The following is a 17690-nucleotide window of genomic DNA, read 5'->3' as shown; positions in this document are numbered from 1 at the left end:
TCTGGGAACACACAGTAGTTTCAAGATGGCGGCGAGCAGGAGGCTGGCCAAGGTAAATCTCCCGGTCCCGTTATTTTCCGGTTGTTTGTACCGTGTAAAGACGCATCAGCGGCCCGCGGACGTATTCGGTCGGTGCTTAAGCTCCTTTGGGATGACGTCGTCATGTGAAGACGCAGTCGGTGCCCGTGTTTATCGGTAGACTCCATGAAAACGGGAGGTCACCGCCGTTAGGCAGCTGAGCACCGGCGGATCAGGCCAGAGGGTCCGGGGGGAGCCTCCGAGGACCGCCGGGGAGCCGAGGCCGCATTAGTAGCCGACAGTGGACGTCAGACAGCCGGGGGTCATGTGGCGGAGGGAGTGGGTGTCGGTGCGGCCGGTGTCGGACCGACACCCCGCGAGCTAACGAGGCGGAGCTAACCTGCTAACCTGCTACTCGAAGCTGCGTGTCGGCTAGCAGCTCCCGGTTAGCTCCCCGGTTAGCTCCCCGGTTGGTCCCCGGTTAGCTCCCCGGTTAGCTCCCCGGTTGGTCCCCGGTTAGCTCCCCGGTTGGTCCCCGGTTAGCTCCCCGGTTGGTCTCCGGTTAGCTCCCCGGTTGGTCTCCGGTTAGCTCCCCGGTTGGTCTCCGGTTAGCCAGGTGTCGGAGCTCACGGTCCGACAGTGATGTAAACAGTAAAGCTGAAACCTCCGCCGGCGGCTCCGTCCCTCCACCCGGTCACCGTTAGGGGTTATTTTACCGACGTTCAACCAGACCGTCCACACTGAAGACACCGGGGGACAATCGGTCCAGAGACAAGCTGCCGTCCTCAGACCGTTGGCTCATAAACAGACTCGGTATTTATTAACCAGCTTCTCTTCAACACGAGGACATGAGGACGCTGTAGGACATGTGGACAGTGTAGGACATGAGAAATCTGTAGGACATGAGGACGCTGTAGGACGTGAGCACGGTGTAGGACATGATAACGCCGTAGGACGTGTGGACGGTGTAGAACATGAGGAATCTGTAGGACGTGAGGACGCTGTAGGACGTGAGCACGGTGTAGGACATGTGGACAGTGTAGGAAGCTGGTGGACGTGTGGACAGTGTAGGAAGCTGTAGGACGTGTGGACAGTGTAGGACATGAGAAATCTGTAGGACATGAGGACGCTGTAGGACGTGAGCACGGTGTAGGACATGTGGACAGTGTAAGAAGCTGGTGGACGTGTGGACAGTGTAGGAAGCTGGTGGACGTGTGGACGGTGTAGGAAGCTGTAGGACATGTGGACAGTGTAGGAAGCTGTAGGACATGTGGACAGTGTAGGAAGCTGTAGGACGTGTGGACAGTGTAGGAAGCTGTAGGACGTGTGGACAGTGTAGGACATGAGAAATCTGTAGGACATGAGGACGCTGTAGGACGTCAGCACGGTGTAGGACATGATAACGCCGTAGGACGTGTGGACGGTGTAAGACATGAGGAATCTGTAGGACGTGTGGACGGTGTAGGACATGAGGAATCTAGGACGTGAGGACGCTGTAGGACGTGAGCACGGTGTAGGACATGTGGACAGTGTAGGAAGCTGGTGGACGTGTGGACAGTGTAGGAAGCTGGTGGACGTGTGGACAGTGTAGGAAGCTGTAGGACGTGTGGACAGTGTAGGAAGCTGTAGGACGTGTGGACAGTGTAGGACATGAGAAATCTGTAGGACATGAGGACGCTGCAGGACGTCAGCACGGTGTAGGACATGATAACGCCGTAGGACGTATGGACGGTGTAGGACATGAGGAATCTGTAGGACGTGTGGACGGTGTAGGACATGAGGAATCTAGGACGTGAGGACGCTGTAGGACGTGAGCACGGTGTATGACATGTGGACAGTGTAGGAAGCTGGTGGACGTGTGGACAGTGTAGGAAGCTGGTGGACGTGTGGACAGTGTAGGAAGCTGGTGGACGTGTGGACGGTGTAGGAAGCTGTAGGACATGTGGACAGTGTAGGAAGCTGTAGGACGTGTGGACAGTGTAGGACATGAGGAATCTGTAGGACGTGTGGATGCTGTTGGACGTGTGGACGGTGTAGGAAGCTGGTGGACGTGTGGACGGTGTAGGAAGCTGTAGGACATGTGGACAGTGTAGGAAGCTGTAGGACGTGTGGACAGTGTAGGACATGAGGAATCTGTAGGACGTGTGGATGCTGTTGGACGTGTGGACGGTGTAGGACATGAGGAATCTGTAGGACGTGAGCACGGTGTAGGACATGTGGACAGTGTAGGACATGAGGAATCTAGGACGTGTGGACGCTGTAGGACGTGAGGACGGTGTAGGACATGAGGAATCTGTAGGACGTGAGGACGGTGTAGGATGTGTGGACGGTGTAGGACGTGAGCATGGTATAGGACGTGAGGACGCCGTAGGACGTGACGACGCAGTAGGACGTGAGCACGGTGTAGGACGTGTGGACGGTGTAGGACATGAGGAATCTGTAGGACGTGTGGATGCTGATGGACGTGTGGACGGTGTAGGATGTGTGGACGGTGTAGGACATGAGGAATCTGTAGGACGTGAGCACGGTGTAGGACATGTGGATGGTGTAGGACATGAGGAATCTAGGACGTGTGGACGCTGTAGGACGTGAGGATGGTGTAGGACATGAATCTGTAGGACGTGAGCACGGTGTAGGACATGTGGGCGGTGCAGGACATGAGGAATCTAGGACATGTGGACGCTGTTGGACGTGAGGACGGTGTAGGACATGAGGAATCTGTAGGACGTGAGGACGGTGTAGGACGTGAGGACGTTGTAGGACGTGTGGGCGGTGTAGGACATGAGGAATCTGTAGGACGTTAGGACTGTGTAGGACATGAGGAATCTGTAGGACGTGTGGATGCTGTTGGACGTGTGGACGGTGTAGGATGTGTGGACGGTGTAGATATATGATACGATATATGATACGATATATGATATGATGTAGGATATGATATATGATACGATATGCGATACAATATATGATACGATGTACGATATGATATATGATACGATATACGATACAATATATGATACGATGTACGATATGATATATGATACGATATACGATACAATATATGATACAATATACGATACAATATACGATATGATATATGATACGATATACGATACAATATGGGATACAATATATGATACGATGTACGATATGATATATGATACGATATACGATACAATATATGATACAATATACGATACAATATATGATACGATGTACGATATATATGATACTATATACGATACAATATATGATATGATGTACGATATATATGATACAATATGCGATACAATATATGATACAATATACGATACAATATATGATACGATATACGATGCGATATATGATACGATATACAATGCGATATACGATATGTGATACAATATATGATACGATATACGATACGATATATGATACGCTGTATGATACGATATACGATACGATGTATGATACGGTATATGATACTATACAATATACGATGCGATATATGATACGATACGATGTATGATACGATATACGATACAATGTATGATACGATATACGATACTATACGATGTACGATACGATATATGATACGATACGATGTATGATGCGATATATGATACTATACGATGTATGATACGGTATATGATACTATACGATGTATGATACGGTATATGATGATACAATATATGATACGATGCGATATATGATACTATACGATGTATGATACGGTATATGATGATACAATATATGATACGATGCGATATATGATACGATATATGATACGATACGATGTATGATACGATATATGATGCGATATATGATACGATAAGATATACGATACGATATATAATACGATACGATATATGATGCGATATATGATACGATACGTTATACGATACGATATATGATACTATACTATATATGATGCGATATACGATGTATGATATGATATACGATACGTTATACAATACGATATATGATACGATATATGATGCGATATATGATACGATATACGATACGATATACAATACGATATATATATATAGTACGATATTATATATGGTGCGATATATGATACGATATACGATACGATATACGATACGATATACAATATGATATATAGTACGCTATGATATATGGTGCGATATATGATACGATATACAATATGATATATGGTATGATATGATATATGGTGCGATATATGATACGATACATGATACGATATACGATACGATATACAATACGATATATAGTACGTTATGATATATGGTGCGATATATGATACAATATACAATATGATATATAGTACGATATAATATATGGTACGATACGATATATAATACGATACGATATATGATGCGATACGATGTATGATACGATATACGATACGATATATGATGCGATACGATGTATGATACGATATATGATACGATATATGATACGATATACGATGCAATGTATGATACGGTATATGATACGATTTATGATATGGTGCACGATACGATATATGATACGATGTACGATCTGATATATGTTACGATGTATGATACGATATGATCTATATGATATGATACAATATATGATATGATACAATACAATATATGGTATACGATAGATGAAACGATACATGATATGATAAGATATATGATAAGATATACGATACGATATATATTACGATACGATCTATGATATGATACAATATATGATATGATACTATATATGATACAATATATGATATGATACGATATGTGATACGCTACGATACGATATATATAAGATATATGATAACGATATATATGATGTGACATGATATATGATATGATACGATACAATATATAATACGATATGATATATGATACGATATATAATGCGATATACGATACGATATATAATACGATACGATATATGATGCGATATATGATTCTATACGATACAATATATAATACGATACGATATATGATGCGATAAATGATACGATACGATGTATGATGCGATAAATGATACGATACGATACGATGTATGATACGATATATGATATGATACGATATATGATACGATACGATGTATGATACGATATACGATACTATATGATACGATACGATGTATGATACGATATATGATACGATACAATGTATGATACGATATGCAATACGATACTATATGATACGATACGATGTATGATACGATATATGATACGATCCGATATATGATACGCTATATGACACGATATCCGATACGATACAATATATGATGCGATATATGTTACGATACGATATATGATACTATACGATGTATGATACAATACGATATATAGTACGATACGATATACGGTGCGATATATGATACGATACGGTATATGATGCGATATATGATACAATACGATATGTGATACAATATATGATGCGATACGATGTATGATACGATATGCAATACGATATATGATACGATATACGATGCAATGTATGATACGATTTACGATATGATGTACGATACGATATATGATACGATGTATGATACAATATATGATACGATGTACGATCCGATATATGATACGATGTACGATACGATATATGATACGATGTACGATACAATATATGATACGATGTACGATCCGATATATGATGCGATGTACGATACGATATGATATATATGATACGATACAATATATGGTATACGATACGATATATGAAATGATACATGATATGATAAGATATATGATAAGATATACGATACGATATATATTACGATGCGATCTATGATATGATACAATATATGATACGATACTATATATGATATGATACGATATGTGATACGCTACGATACGATATTTATAAGATATATGATACGTTACGATATGATTAACGATACAATATATGATAACGATATATATGATGTGACATGATATATATGATACGATATATGATACGATACAATATATGATACGATATGATATATGATACGATATATGATACGATATATATATATATATATATATATATACGATACGATATATGATAACGATATATATGATGTGACATGATATATGATATGATACGATATATGATATGATGTGTATATATATATATATATATATATATATATATATATATATGATACGATATACATGATACAATACGCTATATTATATGATACGATACATATTATATGATATGAGATATGATATCTCGAGATATGATATATCATATCTTGCACATTATATCTCATGAGACACGGTGAGATGTCATATGATGTGAGATATGATGATATCTCATGGGATATCATATTTCATGGCATATCTCGTATATCATATCTCATGAAATATGATATGAGATGATATCTCGTATATCATCTCATGATATGATATGTGCGATATGATATGAGATTTGATATGACACACACTACATACTAGAGACTGCTCACCTGGTGATGCTGTGAACCAGCTGTACTGACCTGGTTGTTCTTCAGTGTCTTCATGACTTCCCTCTGTGTTCTCACCTTTGTAACATCTTTGATATTTTCCTGTCAGGAACTCGAAGAGATTCGCAGGTCTGGAATGAAAAACTTCAGAAACATTCAAGTTGAGGAATCAAACCTATTGTCATGGCAAGGGCTCATCGTGCCGGTGGGTGGAGCCTCTGTTAACATCCCTCAACTCTACACCACAACTACACAATATATTAGAATACATATTATTACATCAATCACATCCAATCATGACATGTCCAAAGTTATTGAACAATAACAAAATACATTCAACTAAAATCACAAAAAAAAAAACAAATGTATGCTGGACACAGTTACAGACATCCTTCTGAAGATCAGAAAACATGACAGGTCAAAGGTTGGCAGAGATCCTGACGTCAGTTTTCAAGGAGTCACAGAAACTGTTGAGATGCTTCCAGGAAGTGGAACACGGAGACGGAAGAAGACACTCGGAGACGGAAGAAGACACTCAGAGACAGAAGCCTGTGAGGCTGACCTGGAGACGTCTGTCCTGCTGGGTTCAGCCCGGTCCACTAAAACAATGAGGATACCACTACTGGAGCTCTGACCTCCATCATCCTACTGGAGCTCTGACCTCCATCATCCTACTGGAGAAGCTCATCATCCTACTGGAGAAGCTCTGACCTCCATCATCCTACTGGAGAAGCTCATCATCCTACTGGAGAAGCTCTGACCTCCATCATCCTACTGGAGAAGCTCTGACCTCCATCATCCTACTGGAGAAGCTCTGACCTCCATCATCCTACTGGAGAAGCTCTGACCTCCATCATCCTACTGGAGAAGCTCATCATCCTACTGGAGAAGCTCTGACCTCCATCATCCTACTGGAGAAGCTCTGACCTCCATCATCCTACTGGAGAAGCTCTGACCTCCATCATCCTACTGGAGAAGCTCTGACCTCCATCATCCTGCTGGAGCTCTGACCTCCATCATCCTACTGGAGAAGCTCTGACCTCCATCATCCTACTGGAGAAGCTCTGACCTCCATCATCGTACTGAAGAAGCTCTGACCTCCGTCATCCCTGTGGAGAAGCTCTGACCTCCGTCATCCTACTGGAGAAGCTCTGACCTCCATCATCCCTCTGCTAACAGAGAAGAAGCTGAAATCTTCTGTGTGAACATTGAGCAGAGAGTTTGAACCTGTCTCATGGTCCAACCATCAGAAGGTTCCTGTTCCTGTCTCCTTCATTTGGTATCAATAATATTTCACTATATTAGTTCAGTAACGTTGGACATTTAATAAGAATCCTCTGGTTGTTTCTCACGGTTTCATCTGCATGTATTTGTGAAGATGTTCAGATTCAGAGGTCCAGTGATCTGGATCAGGACACTACTGTCCTCTACTCACCTGTGCTCTGTGTTTCAGGACAACCCTCCTTATGACAAAGGTGCGTTCAGGATCGAGATCATCTTCCCCACCGAGTACCCCTTCAAGCCTCCGAAGATCACCTTCAAGACGAAGATCTACCACCCCAACATTGATGAGAAGGGCCAGGTGTGTCTGCCCGTCATCAGCGCAGAGAACTGGAAGCCTGCCACCAAAACTGACCAAGGTGGGTGTGGCTTCTGTCACATGACGTCTGCATGTGGCTCACAGCGTCAAATGTACACATGTTCCTCCTCTTTGTTTCCAAAGACAGGGTTTCTGGGGAATGTGTTCCTAATATGGTCATGAGGTGTTGAATTAGTTTTAAACACGTCCAGCTGTAACAGACCGTCTGTTGATTTAACATGTTTATAATCATGTTTTTTACCGGATGTTTTTTGCCGGATGTTTTTTACCAGATGGTTTTTGCCGGATGTTTTTTACCAGATGGTTTTTGCCGGATGTTTTTTACCAATGTTTTTTACCAGATGTTTTTTGCCGGATGTTTTTTACCAATGTTTTTTACCAGATGTTTTTTACCAGATATTTTTTACCAGATGTTTTTTGCCGGATGTTTTTTACCAGATGTGTTTTACCAGATGTTTTTTACTAGATGTTTTTTACCAGATGTTTTTTACCAATGTTTTTTACCAGATGTTTTTTGCCGGATGTTTTTTACCAATGTTTTTTACCAGATGTTTTTTGCCGGATGTTTTTTACCAGATGTTTTTTGCCGGATGTTTTTTACTAGAGGTTTTTTACCAGATGTTTTTTACCAATGCTTTTTACCAGATGTTTTTTACCAGATGTTTTTTACCAGATGTTTTTTACCAATGTTTTTTACCAGATGTTTTTTGCCGGATGTTTTTTACCGGATGTTTTTTTACCGGTCATTATTCCACGTCAGTTCACTACATAATATTAATATCATGAGTTGTAGGTTAATATTAATGATAAATAATACTCCAGTTAAACTGATGATATTGATCAGCTTAACTGGAGTATTGATGAGTTCGGCTTTGATACGTTTGTAGACATCGATATTGTAAGTGATGAAGTTGGTGTTGTGTTCGGGCGCCCTACAGGGGAGGTGTGTGAGTGAGTGTGTGTGAGTGAGTGAGTGTGAGAGTGTGAGTGAGTGAGTGAGGGTGGGTGGTCATCCCTCCCTAAGCCCCGCCCCTCTAACAGATGTGTCTACCCTGTGTCCTGCAGTGATCCAGTCCCTGATAGCGCTGGTGAACGACCCCCAGCCTGAACACCCTCTGAGGGCGGATCTAGCAGAAGAATACTCAAAGGACCGAAAAAAGTTCTTGAAGAACGCAGAAGAGTTTACAAAGAAACACGGAGAGAAGCGGCCAATGGACTGATCAGCTGACGAGCACGTAGCCCTCTCTCTCCCCCTCCTCCTGTCTCACCTGTCTGACCAAACACTGATTACCCTCCCTCCCCCTCTTCTCTCACACACACACACACACACACACACACACACACACACACACACACACACACACACACACACACACACACACACACACACACACACACCCTGCAGCCCTGGAGCCGCCCAGCTGATGTGAGGCAGCCTCATCTCTCCATCCAGGACTCTCTGTGGATCAGACAGCTTCCTCTCCCCACCTCCTCCTGATCCTTCCACCCCTACTCCTCCTCCTGCTCCCCCTCCCCTTCTCAGCCATCAGTCTCCAGACCACTTTCTACTCTTTCTTAGTGAACATGTAAAGCAGCACTGCTGAGTGAAGTGATGTCGGCCTCGTTTTCACCAGATCTCACTGAGACCGTCAGGTTTCATCTCAGAGCAGCTCTAGGACACACACACACACACACACACACAATGCTGCTGAGTGTCAAAGTGTCCAAACACTCCCACCACCTTCATTATCATCACCACCCTAACACACACACCACCTGCATGACTCATGACTTCATTGTTATTATTTCTCCATAATTCCTTTGATTGATACTTGATGTATGAAACTGGTGGGAGAGTGTGAAGGATGTTAGATTTGAATCTTCCATGCATGCCCCCCCCCTCCTGCCCCACCCCCCTCCTGCTGCCCCACCCCACCACATTAGAACCAGACCCCCCACCACACTGAGCACCGCTCCAGCCGAACGGGACCGGACCCGACGGGAGGGGGGAGGAGAAGCTGGAGGACTCGGCTGGGCTCCTGCAGGCGGTCCTACAAACAAGCACCTTGCAGTCAGCTGGGAGAGGGCTGGCTGTCCCGGGACGGGTCAGGACATGGACGGGACTGCAGCGGCCAAACACCCCCATGTAACAGCTCTCTGATATCTGACCCAATATTCTTTCATAATAAAGATGGCTGACCATTTGGCCTCACTGTCTGCTGGGACTGGATCTTTGATTTGTGCTCGCTAGGCCAACCTGTCATGATTTAAACGTCCTGCTGGTCCTGGTCCTGGTGCTGAGAATCTGATGTGCTGCATCCTCTCTGAAGACGTGCACTCACGACGATCACTGATACCAAACCCACACAATAATGAACAGAACCTGCAGAAGCAGAACATGAGAGCAGCCCCACATGAACACCTGGACACTCCTGCTAACATCTGGACAAACAGCTGGGGGTCGTATTCAGAGACTCTTCGGACTAAAACTTCCTCCGAGTGATTCAATTTGAATAAAATTCTTATAATTGTGACGTTTTCTCAGAATTTCCCCTTAAAGTTGAGAGTAGATCCTCGTAAAGATAAAAGATGTTCAGAGAGCTCCTGAGGAGATCAGCTGTCCGGCTCAGGGAGGAAGACTAAGAGGATGAAGAGTTTCTTCATCAGCAGTCATCACACACTTACAATCAGAGGGAGAACCTCGGCTGGGACCTCCTCTCCTGTCTTCAGTCCCTCCAGGACTCTTGGTGATCGTTGAGATCAGCAGCTTCTCAAACAGGAGATTCAGTCTGAGTTTAAGAATAATTATTTTACAGCTGCTGATTTATTCTGCTTCTTAATAAAGAAACGTCACGTCACCTGTTCCTCTGATTATAAACTGCTCATCACAGAAATATCATTTCCTGAACTTAAAGAACCATCAAAGGTAGAAAAACTTCCTGTGTAAAGTTCAGTTAATTGTTGCATCACAACATCATGATTTCCTGGAGGGACTGATGTCATCGTGTGATGTCATAACTGACAGCAGGTCAGCTGATCAGACAACATGTAGACTTTAAACCTGCTGTCAGGGAGAGGAATCATAAAAACCCTGGAAACATCAGAGACTGCAGCAGGTCAATTTGTTGCTACGGTTACAGCTAGGATACACTGGATGAATTAAGTTGGTCACATCACTCAGGAAATGTAAAGAGGCTGAGGACTGATGTCACTTCCTGTCCAGCTTCTGTGACTCAGTACAACAGTTCCTTCATAGTTTATTTAAAATAAAGTTTAAATAGTTTTAATAAAGTTTAGATGTTCACCTGTCACTCCCTCGAGCTGATGGGAAAAGCAGTTCATTAAAGAGGACCTATGATGCTCATCAGCCCTGTCGTCTGATTGGCCAGTTTTCAGAGTCCTGAGCAGAGTGGCCAATCAACTGACAGATGGGCGTGTCCCAGGACGGCAGGGTGACATCATAAACACATCTGTGACACCCGAGTTGTACACACGCACACACAGGACTTGATTTTATTGAGGTTTTCCTCAGGTCTCCCTGAGTGGGGGGGCAGAGTCAGGGTGGGGGTGTTAACATCTTGAGGTCACATGTCGAAGAAGGACTAAAACTAAAACCTGTGGTGACTCAAACTGGACCGTTTTGGACCAAAACAAAGAAGAGACAACCGGACCGGATCAGCGGTCCACCTGGAGGATGGTCCTGAACACAGGAGGTCTATGACACCACGACTGATCTGGTCCTGAGGTTCTGACTCACAGGATGTCCAGGTGGGTCAAAGACTCCCATGTGACCTGAGGACGGTGGCAGTGTGTCCCCCACAGGACTTCCCCTCCACTCCGGTACCACTGAAGAAGAAAGACGATGAGCCGGACGGGTTTTAATGTCGGTTCAGAACCGAACCATTAAATAAATGTCATCTGGACCGACCCGCATCACTTCCTGTTAGTTACTGTGGGTCAGAACTAATGTCAGAGGGAACCGGGACGTTAGATATCACAGTCTAAACAGGTTAGTCAGAGGTCAGAGGTCTTTGAAGGCACACAGCTGCACCCTCTCCTGGCTGTAGAGGGTCAGTACCGCCGGGTCCGTGAGCACGCTCAGCTCGTGCTGTCTGTCGGTGGACCGGGAGAAGTCGTCTGGTCCCTCTCCACAGCCTCCCTCCTGAGTGCTGGGGTACCCCGGGTGGACCATCAGCTCGGCTGTCACCGGCCGGTTGGAGCCCGACCCGCTGCTGGAGGAGGGGCCGGGGGACAAGGCCAGGCGGAGGGCCCTCTGCAGGCTGGGGACGGACATGTTCTGGCCCACGGTGGTCAGTCCCAGGTATACGTCCGGCAACCTGTGGACGGGAGAAGGTTACCGAGGTAACTAATGATCTCGATGTTGTTAGCTAAAGTCAGTCCTTCATTCCCCCAGCTCATCCAAATATGGTCACTTCCTGCTCCAAACCGCTCCGAACTAACAAAGATGGTGACGGACAGAATCTGAACTGGAGGATTCATAACATTCACAAACCAACGATGACATCACTGATGGATGATGACATCACTGATGGTTGATGACATCACTGATGGTTGCTGATTGGTTCAAACTCATCACCTTGAGGAAATGAGTGCTCACGTGTTGCGTGATAAACCCCGCCCACTAACAGGTGCCATGGTAACCAGGTCATCAATGTTATTGTCTTCACCTGTCAATGTTGTTAATGAACACTCTTCCTCTGAGGACACACAGTCACCTCCTCCTCCTCCTCCTCTACTTTCAGACTCACCTGATCCCATGGCGTCTGAAGACAGGTATGGCGTCCACAGCGTCCTTCTCCACCTGTGTGTAGAAGGTCTGCAGGTGTTCAGGCAGCCAGGAACAGCTGAGTAACCCGTGTTCTACCGGGACACGCGTGTACCGGATCCTCAGGTCAGACAGCACCTGGGCAAACACCTCACGCACCTCTGCACACACACACACACACACACACACACACACACACACACACACACACACACACACACACACACACACACACACACACACACACACAGTGTGTGAGAGATGTGATGATGAGGATGATGATGATGGTCAGTAGATGTGATGATGATGATGACGAAGACTGTTTTAAAGAGGATCACCTGGCAGGACGTGGACGTGCTGGTGTCCGTCCATGTGTTGAGGCAGGTGACCTGTCAGCTCGGTGAACCGCCTCACCTGAGCTCTGAGCTCCAGCTCCACCTGAGGAGAACACCTGTTACATCACTGACAGTCTCCAGCTTCAGCTCTGATCATGTGACTCAACACAAACATGAGCTCCTCCTCGTCCTCTTCCTCCTCCTGCTTCTCCTCCTCTCTGCCTCCTCCTGCCTCTCCTCCTGATCCTCCTCCACCTCCCTCCCTCAGTTCAACCTTTCTCTGTAACTGCTGCTTTCTTTATGAGTGCAGCACACAGGGCAGACTGTGTTTGAATATACATCATTTCCATGTCTCTGCACAAAGAAGCTCTCTTCTGGCCCCGCCCCTCTCTCCTCTGGCCCCGCCCCTGTCTCTCCTGACTGTCCTCTTACCTCTCCTGCCCTCCTGCAGATGCAGACCTTCCAGCTGGCCATCATATCATAGCTTTACTTTTATATATTTTCTGTGTTCATGATGGTACCTGGATCAGTACCCGAGTACCTGGATCAGTACCTGAGTACCTGGATCAGTACCTGGATCAGTACCTGGATCAGTAACTTTGTACCTGGATCAGTACCTGGATTAGTGCTAGTGCAGGTGTTGTGGTGTACCTGCTTCATGCACAGCTGGCTTCTCTCCAAGGCCTGACGGAAGCCCATCTTCCCAAGGAAGAAACCCTGCTGGTTGACGAGGGTGGAGGCCTGACGGAGGCTCGGGCTCACCGGAATGCCCTCTGACAGGTTGGCATGGAGACCGATGGGGATGTTGTGTCTGAAACAGAGAGACTTTGGTCACATGATGTGATGCTGGCTGAACATGTTTTAAGCTTCTTACTTTAATAACTCAGTTATTTAACAAGCAAATCTGCTTAAAGTCTTCAGTGTTGAAGGTGAGAAGCTTTTAAAAAGAAAATGAATGAACAACTCAGTTTGGACGGCGTGTATAATGTAAATAAAAACTGAATGTGATATTTAAATCCCGTAAGCTCATATTTAAGTCTATTTAATATAAAACAGACCATAAACAACGTATCAAATGTTGAAACTGAGAAGTTTTATTGTTTTATAAAATTATCTTCTCATTGTGAATCTGATGTCAGCAACACGTCTCTGTAAGTTGTTCCAGGATCATGTTCACCACTGAGCTGCATCACCTCTTCTTTTAACAACACTCTGGAAACCTTTGGGAACTGAGGAGACCAGTTTCTGGAGTTTAGAAAGTGAAATGTGGTCCCATTCTGGACTGATGGAGGATTTCAGCTGCTCAACAGTTCAGGGTCTCCTTTGTTGTATTGTTCATGTCCTGATGCTCCAGATGTTTTCAATGATTGACAGGTCTGGACAGCAGGAGGCCAGTTTATCAACTGACTCTTCTACTACTGTTCCTGAGCCCATGCAGTGATTTCCACAGCAGATATTTTTCATAAAGCAATCATATTGACCAGTTTCAACATTTGATGTGTTGTCTTGCATAATTTGCATTTTGTTTTTATTTGCATCTTCCACAGCATCTGAGCTTTTTTTTGGAAACGGGGTTATAGAACATTGATCAGATAAAACGTGTTCTTTAGGTTCTGAGCTTCAGCACTGTAGCAAGGTTGGTGCTACCGGGGTCTCTCCTGGACACAGACGACACGCTCAGTCGTACGTTCGGGTGTAAAATGCTTTTATTTGCCCGGTCTATACACCGATGTCTCCGTGCAACTGTTTTCTTTTCAGCCTCCTTCTCCCTGCTCCCTCTATAGAGGAGAGCTCATCAGTCCACCTCCAGCTCAGCTGTGCTCATTACACCTGCCCGGCACCGTTCCCTGAACCACTCCTCCCACTCTCTACCCCTGCAGCTGAGCTAACCACACCCCGCCACCACAAGCACCTTTAGCGAGAAATAAAATAATGGCTGCTTCATGGCAGGAAGTGCACACAGGAAAAAAAACACGTGACTGTCCGAAGACAGTCTGGACGACAACTCAGTGATGAACAACCGAGACTCAAAGATATGATTTGAAACTGATTTCAAAGGTTGAATTGTGCTCAGAACATCTCAGATGGTTGAATGAGGATCAAACCTTCACTCGGATCACAACTCATGGAAATTATTGCCTATTAATTCATATCAGCAGCTACCAGGTGACACGACATGTTCTCTACCTTTAATCCAGGTGAGACTACATGTTCTCCACCTTTTAGCCAGGTGAGACTACATGTTCTCTACCTTTAATCCAGGTGAGACTACATGTTCTCCACCTTTTAGCCAGGTGAGACGACATGTTCTCCACCTTTAATCCAGGTGAGACTACATGTTCTCCACCTTTAATCCAGGTGAGACTACATGTTCTCCACCTTTAATCCAGGTGAGACGACATGTTCTCCACCTTTAATCCAGGTGAGACTACATGTTCTCCACCTTTAATCCAGGTGAGACGACATGTTCTCCACCTTTAATCCAGGTGAGACTACATGTTCTCCACCTTTAATCCAGGTGAGACGACATGTTCGCTACCTTTAATCCAGGTGAGACGACATGTTCTCTACCTTTAACCCAGGTGAGACGACATGTTCTCTACCTTTAACCCAGGTGAGACGACATGTTCTCTACCTTTAATCCAGGTGAGACTACATGTTCTCTACCTTTAATCCAGGTGAGACGACATGTTCTCTACCTTTAATCCAGGTGAGACGACATGTTCTCTACCTTTAATCCAGGTGAGACGACATGTTCTCTACCTTTAATCCAGGTGAGATGACATGTTCTCTACCTTTAACCCAGGTGAGACGACATGTTCTCTACCTTTAATCCAGGTGAGACGACATGTTCTCTACCTTTAATCCAGGTGAGACTACATGTTCTCTACCTTTAATCCAGGTGAGACGACATGTTCTCTACCTTTAATCCAGGTGAGACTACATGTTCTCTACCTTTAATCCAGGTGAGACGACATGTTCTCTACCTTTAATCCAGGTGAGACGACATGTTCTCTACCTTTTAGCCATGTGAGCGGCCTCCCTGGCAGCCAAGGCGTTCACCAGCAGAGACACGTTGGATATTCCTCCGGCCAGGAAGCAGTCTACGATCCCCTGGTTCCTCCGGGGACAGTAGCCGAAGTCGTCCCCCGTCACCACCAGCAGCATCCTGGGCTGAGGCATCACTGCAGCTCTGTGGGGGACAAACAAACAAACAACAAACAACAGTAAACAAAGTGTCCTCTCTGTCTCCGGTTTAAATAAACCAGACAAACAAACAACAGTAAACAAAGTGTCCTCTCCGTCTCCAGTTTAAATAAACCAGACAAACAAACAACAGTAAACAAAGTGTCCTCTCCGTCTCCTGTTTAAATAAACCAGACAAACAAACAACAGTAAACAAAGTGTCCTCTCCGTCTCCGGTTTAAATAAACCAGACAAACAAACAACAGTAAACAAAGTGTCCTCTCCGTCTCAGGTTTAAATAAACCAGACAAACAAACAACAGTAAACAAAGTGTCCTCTCTGTCTCCGGTTAAAATAAACCAGACAAACAAACAACATGCAAATAGGCTGTACTCGCCGGCTGAATGTCCTCTCTGCTCCTCAGTGTCTCTGTAGACAGAACCGGGCAAGTTCGACCCGGACTCACACCGAAACATCGACCCAACACGTCCACTCAAACTTCGGCTCAACTACCGTTTCTCTGACGTCACACCGGGACCGTCCGGAGCCTCGAGACCACGCTGGAGACGGAGATCAGCTGGACTTCCGACTGCAGCTGCACTCACTGTAACCACGCCCCCTGCTGGAGGAAACAGGGCGGAGCATGCGGGGGAAAACCTTCAGAATAAGACGCACCCGGCCGGAAAGAAAACCTTCAGAATAAGAGGCAGGCAGCCGGAAAGGAACCCTTCAAAATAAGAGTCCCCCAGACGTGCAAACACCTTCAAAATAAGAGTCCCGGAGCTCTTTCACATTGTCAATTAAAAATAGATTAAACAACAAAAACTTTCTAGTTATCTTTTAGTCTGATCATCTCCTGTGTATGTGGGATTATTACATCACACTCCTGTCCTTGATAATCCGATTATTAACCGGTAATAAACTCGGTGTATTAATGAAACATGTTTGGTTCTGAACAGTGTACATTAGGGATGAATTTTCTGTAGAATAAAAGCAGCCTGACGTGTTTCCACATCAGATCCATCCTGTTTATCAGCAGATGAAGAGGACCGCTATCCTTCTCACGCGCTCTGAACAGCTGCTCACAGTAACCGACCCACGCTCCAGTACATCTCCCGGTAACACACATGAATCTGTGAAAACATTCATATTTCATCAGCTCCAGCTCACCGGGACACTCACCGAGACCTCCACCTGTCTCCGAGGACACCGTCTGATCGGAGCAGCTCCACTGACGGTGGATCTCAGGTGAACAGGTGTGTCTTCCCCACGCTCCACGTCACGGAAACGTGATAAGCTGCTGATCCGGATCCCTGCACCTGCGCACCAGGTATCCTCATTAAGATCAACATTAATATCTCAGATA

The 17690-nt window shown here is 44.9% G+C and overlaps 2 protein-coding genes and 1 long non-coding RNA gene across 6 annotated transcripts; 2 read left to right on the top strand and 1 right to left on the bottom strand.

Annotated features, from left to right (window-relative positions):
- Nucleotides 1-14: 14 nt before the first annotated feature.
- On the top strand, nt 15-10234 carry ube2l3b (ubiquitin-conjugating enzyme E2L 3b). Its single transcript, XM_069688143.1, has 4 exons — nt 15-52; nt 6527-6622; nt 7871-8057; nt 9083-10234. Exons 1-4 carry the CDS (start codon nt 26-28, stop codon nt 9235-9237), a joined length of 465 nt encoding a protein of 154 aa, XP_069544244.1. The 5' UTR covers nt 15-25; the 3' UTR covers nt 9238-10234.
- Nucleotides 1684-2695, top strand: LOC138614607 (uncharacterized). Of its 2 annotated transcripts, XR_011310304.1 has the most exons (4): nt 1684-1785; nt 1978-2022; nt 2107-2639; nt 2673-2695. It is a non-coding gene; the product is annotated as an uncharacterized lncRNA (long non-coding RNA). The 2 variants fall into 2 exon arrangements; XR_011310303.1 differs by lacking the exon at nt 1684-1785 and having other exon boundaries at nt 1945-1995; nt 2088-2639.
- Nucleotides 10235-11299: 1065 nt separating the features above from the next.
- On the bottom strand, nt 11300-17563 carry ydjc (YdjC chitooligosaccharide deacetylase homolog). 3 transcript variants are annotated; one of them, XM_069688139.1, is made up of 6 exons: nt 17507-17563; nt 16158-16331; nt 13790-13949; nt 13142-13241; nt 12787-12964; nt 11300-12354 (listed from the first exon to the last, which is right to left on the bottom strand). In XM_069688139.1, exons 2-6 carry the CDS (start codon nt 16319-16321, stop codon nt 12039-12041), a joined length of 918 nt encoding a protein of 305 aa, XP_069544240.1. In that variant the 5' UTR covers nt 16322-16331; nt 17507-17563; the 3' UTR covers nt 11300-12038. The 3 variants fall into 3 exon arrangements, with proteins under 3 accessions (XP_069544240.1, XP_069544239.1, XP_069544241.1); XM_069688138.1 differs by lacking the exon at nt 17507-17563 and adding an exon at nt 16722-16961; XM_069688140.1 differs by lacking the exon at nt 17507-17563 and adding an exon at nt 16838-16910.
- Between the last annotated feature and the right edge of the window lie 127 nt (nt 17564-17690).

The sequence above is a fragment of the Brachyistius frenatus genome, unplaced genomic scaffold, assembly GCF_029030835.1.
Source record: "Brachyistius frenatus isolate BFR_SWC_R1_liver_20210118 unplaced genomic scaffold, ASM2903083v1 Contig_532, whole genome shotgun sequence".
Lineage (NCBI taxonomy): Eukaryota > Metazoa > Chordata > Actinopteri > Embiotocidae > Brachyistius > Brachyistius frenatus.
Note: the sequence above shows the minus strand (reverse complement) of the source record. Positions and strands in the feature narration are given on the sequence as shown.

What these genes read in the sequence shown, in the direction of transcription:
- ydjc (XM_069688139.1), bottom strand. Translation starts at nt 16,321, where the DNA reads ATGCCTCAGCCCAGGATGCTGCTGGTGGTGACGGGGGACGACTTCGGC. An exon ending in GCCGCTCACATGGCTAAAAG is followed by an intron (nt 13,950 to 16,157) that starts GTAGAGAACATG and finishes TCTCTGTTTCAG; the next exon opens with ACACAACATCCCCATCGGTC. An exon ending in GCCAGCTGTGCATGAAGCAG is followed by an intron (nt 13,242 to 13,789) that starts GTACACCACAAC and finishes TGTTCTCCTCAG; the next exon opens with GTGGAGCTGGAGCTCAGAGC.
- ube2l3b (XM_069688143.1), top strand. Translation starts at nt 26, where the DNA reads ATGGCGGCGAGCAGGAGGCTGGCCAAG. An exon ending in GGCAAGGGCTCATCGTGCCG is followed by an intron (nt 6,623 to 7,870) that starts GTGGGTGGAGCC and finishes TCTGTGTTTCAG; the next exon opens with GACAACCCTCCTTATGACAA. An exon ending in TGCCACCAAAACTGACCAAG is followed by an intron (nt 8,058 to 9,082) that starts GTGGGTGTGGCT and finishes TGTGTCCTGCAG; the next exon opens with TGATCCAGTCCCTGATAGCG.